Below are 7,721 nucleotides of genomic sequence, written 5' to 3'. Positions count from 1 at the left end.
GGGGAGAGAAAGAGAAGGACTTCTTCTCCCTCTATTTCTCTTAGGGATTTTCTTGCCGTTGGTCGCGTGGGATACGTTCGGTACGCGAGATCACGGATACCATTGTTAGCGCCTCCGTTTCTGATCCACGGCGAGCTCTGGAAGAATCAGAAAAACTCTATGTTGATCGCAACTCTCTCTCTCCGCGTCGTGAGATGTCGTAAGCACGGGGCAATTCGATATTCTGAATGTGGTGGTCGTGCGTCGTCGGTGTGTAAATTTCCGATGCAGCGACGTTTCCATAGGACGTTTCGAGAATTATCCGATTGATCTCTTCTGTGGTGCGTGTGTGTGTGTGTGTGTGTGTGTGTGTGTGTGTGTGTGTGTGTGTGTGTGTGTGTGTGTGTATGTGTGTGTGTGTGCGCGCTTTATCGGTGTCTGTCTGTCACCTCGACGTGACAGCGTGGGAAATTGTGAGTATTGTGAGTACGCTCCTCTCTCTCTCTCTCTCTCTCTCTCTCTCTCTCTCTCTCGCGCCTTTCCTTCCGGCGAGAGGGAAAGAAAGAGAGACCAAGGTGGCAAGTGCGTTTCCCAAGGACGTCGTCCTAGCGCATCTCTCTGGGCTGCACAGGTGGTGTCCTTCGCTTGTCGTAAGCGAGAGAAACTGCGCCTGGCGTCATTTTACCACAACAAAATTATAACAGCAATATTCTCGCACGAAGAAAAATAGAGAGGAATCGTAGTACGTTCTTCGTTCACGAATGATTTTCTCCCGAGAAGTGAAGGCAAAATGAAATTAGTTCCATATACACAAATATTTATCTACTCAGAATAAAAACGTATAAAATAAGTGTTGTGTAAAATTAAGACAAATATAAATGTCTAGCAACATTTATAACGTCATTATATCAAATTGTGTAACTAGATATGCCATTTTGTCATTAATTAGTCCAATTTTCATAGGCGAAGGATTGTCACAGCTTTTAAAGGAAAGAGAATAAGATATTCATTAAAGAACAAAATAAAATTGATAATTACGAAGATATCTAAATCAATTACAGGAATACGAGACAAAGAAGGGAGATTGATTTATAAAAGGGAAGGAAAAGCTTGCTCATCATTGCTTGTGGAATTAATCCACAGAGAGAAATTAAGGGAGAACAAGAGGAAGAGATATAAAAGAAATATATCGATATTATAGGAAGAGTTCAAGATAATCTTTCCTGGTGAAATCGACGATTCGTTCAAAGTACGCGAGGGACAATAAGAAGTGGAAACGAGGAAGATGAGTCTGGATCATCGAGGTTTGCGGGATCGTGCAGGCAGGATCGTCATGAGAATGACAGCGATGGAGGTGGCCTTCAATAGAACGGCGTCGTATGATTCAACGACTTAGAGTTGTGTTTATAGAGCTCTACGACTTACGCACAAGTTTCGCGTTTAATTGACTGTCCCTTTCCGGAACGTAGCGTAATACGTCGCCAGATATCGGACATCGATGGCGATATAAAATTTATCTTGACTGAACAACGAAGAAGTCACCTGTTTTTTTCCTTAGCATGTAAATTCGGAATCGAAATAAAAGAGAGTACTTCTTGTCGCGGGAAATTGAATTCATAGCGAATACGATCCTTTGAATGATATGGCGATTTCTACAGCAGAATCCATGACAGAGCAACGACTATCCATCGAAATCTACATTATTCGAAATTAAAATGCGAAATTTCTATTTGACTGGCCGCGCATTTGTGTGCCACTACGATTCACGATAAAAATCTCCTAGATGCGTAATCTAGATTAAGTGCGCTCCGTCTAGCGTGACAAGAAGAGACTGTCTCATCTTTGGAAGAGAGTCGACGCACTCTGGAAAATCGATTTCTTTCTCACAGAAGTCTGCGAAATTTACGGCATCATGTTTCAATGCATCATCCAGCAGAGGAACGGTTGGATTCATCCCTATACTCCCGACACCAAAGATGTTTTCCCAGGTACCATAAAACGAAAATCTCTTAATATAAATAAGTCTTACAGATCACATTCAATTCTAGAAGTCTAGAGGTTGCAACAGAAATCAGAAAATACGACTTAAATTTTGAAGAAAAGATTAATATATTAACTATAAGTATATATATATATATTAACTATAAGTGAGCAATCCAAATTTTATGTATTTTATAATTTTTACAGCACTCTTTAGTAAAATATTTAATATTTGAAATATAATTAATATTAACATAATAAGATAATTGATATATGATCATAAATGCATTATGTGTCAAATATTTACATTTTATATTTTTTTATATACATATCTACATTATTCAAGTATATTTTAATTTTATAAGATGTTTATTAATATCTGTATAATTAATTATACAGATTATCGTAATATTTTACTATCCCAGTTTAGGATTGCGTTTCAAGACTGAAAATTATGTCAACGTGCAATTTACAGACTTGGATATAAATTCACATCGCGCGAAATATTATTTAAGCATCAAAATCCCGACTGAGGCTTTCTTATTACTTGATTCTTTTTATTCATTTGCTATCTATGATTTATAAATGATATTTATTTATTTATTTATTTATTTTTTTGTTATTTTAGGGTGTTTTTTGTTAAACCATTGTATTTCCCTTAGCTATTTAATCCGAACTTTCTTTTTACATTTGAAATTATAAAAAACGAATTTTATTTTATAAGAAGGAATTTTGTATCACTAGAAATTAAACTTTTTATTGCAAATCTTTTTATAAAGAACATGTCAGAGCCTTATACACATAAATTTAAGGAATAGTGATTAATATTTTCGAAGGCTATACAAAATCACTTTTATACTATGCGTAAAGTCATATACAATTATACAATACGAGAGATTCTACAAAAAGATATTCAACAAATTACAGAGTGGGGGTGCGGGCATTCGTTATAGCTTTATAATTTCTGACAGTGAGTGTAATACATGAGGGAGCGTATGACGCATAGAAAATAGAAAAACGCTGTAAGTTAGAAGATAACTCGCGCACGAGATAACTACCGTGGTCAGTAGCTAGCAAAGCGGAAAAAAAGGGGAAAGAATATGCTTGAGTACAGGGAACGTCGGTACGTAGAGCCCCGCGATAAAAAGAGTTTCACAATGTCCAGTCACCGATAATTACCGATTAGTAATCGGTAAACGCCAACAGCTTCTCATGTTTGTTGTTGAAGAAACGCGAAGGTTCAAACGGGCAGGACGACTATACTTGATGCAAATTAAAATACAGATGGATCATGAGTTCCTCGATAAGACGCTTTGAAGCTTTTCATTTCGCATTCATTTAACATCCTATTATTTTCAGTATCGGCGATATTTAATACACTCAAATCCGATAATTAGATACAATTGTGCGCGAAGAAGCAATATCAAAATGCTACTTTAATTCTTTTGGTGGAGAGTTCTGAAGCACGTCAAGGATAGAATTCTTTATTTTTAAATTCTATACATCGCAAAAGCATGATTCTAATATTATTTGAGTTTATCCCGATCCTGTATGTACTTTTACAATCGATTTTATAGTAAATTTAGAGTCGCGATTTTCTTAATAAAATTGCCGATGTATGTATATCGCTAATTTGCCAAAACAATTAACGATTAACGAATTAATGAAAAAATTGTCACTTTAGTTTCTTGCAAAAAAAAAATGGGGAAACAAAAACATAAAAAAGGAAATATAAAATACTATTGAAAAAAGAATATATTTTTATTCCTTTACAATTAATTGTTTTATATCAAAATTTTTTAGATTACAAAATTTTTATAATTCATAAATATTCAAACTTATTTTTTGACCAACTTAGTTTTTTAATTATACCATTGCAAATGAGCGATATTTAGCTTTAGACTCTTAATAAACTTAGAAACTTGATATGTATATGAACAATGCGTATTACAGAATTAGACAAAAGTCATATTGGTACACAAATTGGTAATGCTGCTTTTTTACGCTTAAAAATGTGTTACATATTAAAAGAAGCAGTGCCGCATGTTTGTATTTAGCCGCTCGTGTCTAGCCGTTGTATTGTTTACTATTCTTTTATTATTTACTGCTGCAACGTTTTTTAACGGTGCACGCATACGGTACAAAAGAGACGCGGAACATTTCGGTCGATAAACGTGCGTGCACAACGAAACTCGACGCCAAAACAGGAAGCCGTTAAATTGACACGTCGACGAGGAGGAGGAAGGTGCGTGTGTGCGGGTTGCGTCGCGTTTCCTCCACGGTCGTGTGCAACGATGCGACACATACATTAACTATACATACGCTTGTATAAAGGATTATTACTGGCGCTTCTATCTCTTAATTTTCAGAAAAGACCGAAGAAGTACAAAAATTATTACACTATTTTATCAAGACTGCAAGAGTCATCGTGAGTCACTTTTTAATACAAAATTAAATCTCTTTTCTAAACGGATTTTAAAACATCTTTAAAAAACGAAAATGGATTTATAAATTATCATTTAAATTCAATAATATAATCTTAATTTGATTTCCCTCTATTTTCCTTTTTGTTCTCTCTCTTTGTAAAAATTTGTTAGGATTTTTGTGTATATAGATAATGTGTATATTTTTGTGTATATAGATGATGTGTGTCCTCGACTTGAAAGAGATAAAAATAAACGATTATCTTAAATCTTTGCGATAATCTTTTGCATTATCTTTCAAATATTCGAATCAGTGCATGATTGCAATAAGTCAACTTATATATTTTAGAATCTTTAAAAATTTCATCGAATAATAAAAGAATAAATAAACAAGAGCAATAATAAAATTTTTTTCATATTAGATTTATTTAAATGCATGAAATTAAATGAATTTGAATTAATTAATAAGGTCAAAAAATACTTGATCGACATATGAGAGAAATAATTTGAACAGGTTTGAGTGAGGGAGGGGGGAGGAGAGGGAGAGAGAGAGAGAGAGAGAGAGAGAGAGAGAGAGAGAGAGAGAGTCCGTGCAATTTGCTGCGAGAGATATCTGCAGCGGTGCTTATGCATGCGTGCATTACCGTAACGTCGCGCCGCCAGGTGCATTCGATGATGTACGATGCCGATGCCGATGCCCGATGTTTGCTATCGGGCAAATCGTTGATGTGTGTGTACCTGTTCGCGCGATATATAAATAGACGCGAATAGATGCGAACACGTAGTGGTGACGCATGTGAAATTTGCTCATCTTACTGCGCCGTCAAACTTCTCATTCGATTTCATCCAGTAGCATCATGTATAGCAGTAAAGTAAGTACGTTAGAGCAATTAGTTTCTGCGCTAATTTTTGTGTCTTAAAACATTTCTGTACTCTTAAAAAATATTGGTGTGGATTTAATACGATTGCTTATAATTTTTACCGTGTTGATATTAATGTTACATTAATATCACTGTCACGATAATAAATTTGAAACTCATGTTGTTACTTTTTTAAAAAAGATAAAGGAGACGCTAAGAATACAATACGTGTTTCTAGAATAGAATCTAGATGATACGTTACGTATCTTTTTATTATTCCAACTCAAGCAGTAGTATTATTTCTTTTTCAAAGATATTTGTATTGAAGGTCCTCTTATATTCCAACCAAAGTAATAGCAGCTTTAATTCTCTGCTAAAAGTTATTACTTCTCGAAAAAAAACTATTGTACCACATTAAAGATTAGAATCTAAATGATATAGTCTTCATTAACCAAGTGAAATTTTATTAAATTAGAAAGTAAAACCTAACATAAGTGGTACTGTTTTTGTTTCTTAAGTCTAATGATATGTCTCAAAGTTATCTCATTTCTTTTAAGTTGATCGTGCGCCCCTAGCGCACATTCGTATAAAAGATTTGATAACTAATGCCAAGTTAAATCCTATTCTAACTATACTAAATTAAATAAAAGATATAATCCAACTACTATTTTAACTTTTTTTAATTCTTTTTATATAAAATTTTTATCGCAATTTATTCAAAGATATTTTATCTTCTAACCAAAGTAATAGTTATTTAATTCTCCTTCAAAACGTGATTCAAAATTGCGTTACCTTGTCCATTCAAGTGTTATCACAAAAAATTAAAAAAGTAAACATTGGCGCTGCTTTAGAAGAATTTATTTGAATAGAAGATAAATCAGGCTGAATTCCACTTCGATGATCTTAATCTTGATATACGTTGTAAAAGTCATGATCCTGAATGATCTCCAAGAGATTTTAGCTGTCGCTCGTTATTCGTTAAAAAGTTTATATGAACGCATTTATGTACAAACGCACTTTATATCCTGACCAATCACGAGCGAGCTTTCGTAAAGCCCGTGTTCAGTTTGTTGATCCGTGCTTGTTCTATGATAAGTTAGCAGAGACATACGCCACCGTTGTCATTTATTAAATAATAAAGTGTTCTTTAACAATCCATCCGTCTACATTGTTCACGTTATACTTCTCATAACACAAAAAGAGACATAAAAAAGTTATTAACTAAACAAGTTTAAGAAATAACGTCTTATTTCTGCTATATTCAATACTAAGAACTATCCTCTCTACTAAGGGACGTTGGATTTTCTACGCAAAGCGAGTTCCATCCCACCTCGCCCTTTGTCTAGGGGCGCACGATCAACTTAAAAGAAATGAGATAACTTTGAGACATCTCGTATATATACATTTGCGGTAATTCTCAGTGTTGATTTTCGATTGGCCCGAGCGCGAAGGTTGTTAACAAAAATATTTCACGATGCGAAATCATCAACACAAAAGCCAAGATTTCGTCCGTAATCAACGTGATCGTTCATCGTTTTCCTAGTTAAGAGTTAAAATTTAAATAATCGTCATTTTCAATATCGCCGAATAAAAGCAATTATTTGGTCGATGTTTCTCTTTTTCTGCTCACGAACACTTGTGCAAATAATTCGTTTTACTTGTATAAGTAGTTTTAATTTTTTTTTTTATTTTTTATGCTTTTCTTGGTTATAATACTCCTGACTCGTACATTATTAATCAATTTCTTAATATAAATATTTTTTAATTGATGAATGTTAAATATAATATAGATAAACTTTAAAAAAGAGAGAATGAGACAAATTTAATCTAATGTATGTGTAAAATATAGTAAAATAAATATAGTAAAACATATGGTAAAAATGGAAAACTTTTCCGAGTCCCCGAAAGCGCTTTTTAAAGCGCGTTGTTGAGAATTATGTCAATCATGGGACATATTTTAAGGAGCTTGTGCACGATGTCAGAAACGGAAGATTTTGCGCCGTAGAATTTTATGTTACAGAATTTCGACACTATTCGTCAGTCGACTATTTCTTACGGGCATACACATAACCTTTTTTCCCCGAGCATTCCCATTAATTGTTTCGTGTGCAATTGTGCCGAGTATGAAAGCGACATTGGCGGCGCGACAAATCGAATTCGTTTGCGATCTTTGGTCGCGCATGGCAGGAATACACGCTTTGGCTCAATCGCTTAAATGCGGCGCCGATTAGAAGAATTTCAGTTTTAGAGCGAGAGAAATTATTTCGCTAATTAATTTTCAATTTTACTAGAGGAGGGGGGAGGGAGGGAGGGAGGGAGGGGGAGAGAGAGAGAGAGAGAGAATATGAAAGAAGAGGGAGAGACGAGGGGATATCGTGTGATGAATGTGTGAGTCAAAGAACGATCTCATCTAATTAAATCAACCAATAGGAAGTAGAAATTAAAGGCTCATAACGATCGAAGTCAGATTTTTAATGCT

At 34.5% G+C, this 7,721-nt stretch overlaps 1 protein-coding gene across 3 annotated transcripts in view; it reads left to right on the top strand.

Annotated features, from left to right (window-relative positions):
• Window positions 1-7,721, top strand: part of LOC108693726 (SLIT-ROBO Rho GTPase-activating protein 1-like) — a 79,911-nt gene that overhangs the window by 26,042 nt on the left and 46,148 nt on the right. The window contains exon 1 of one of the 3 annotated variants that reach the window (XM_018202829.1): window positions 1,721-1,967. The exons of 1 other annotated variant lie outside the window; for it this stretch is intronic. In XM_018202829.1, coding sequence (XP_018058318.1) covers window positions 1,892-1,967 — 76 coding nt within the window. In that variant the 5' untranslated portion in view covers window positions 1,721-1,891. Of the gene's footprint in view, window positions 1-1,720; window positions 1,968-5,229; window positions 5,255-7,721 lie in introns of those variants that run through there. One more of the 3 variants, XM_018202832.1, reaches the window with a different exon arrangement.

The sequence above is a fragment of the Atta colombica genome, unplaced genomic scaffold, assembly GCF_001594045.1.
Source record: "Atta colombica isolate Treedump-2 unplaced genomic scaffold, Acol1.0 scaffold96, whole genome shotgun sequence".
Classification (NCBI taxonomy): Eukaryota; Metazoa; Arthropoda; class Insecta; order Hymenoptera; family Formicidae; genus Atta; species Atta colombica.
Note: the sequence above shows the minus strand (reverse complement) of the source record. Positions and strands in the feature narration are given on the sequence as shown.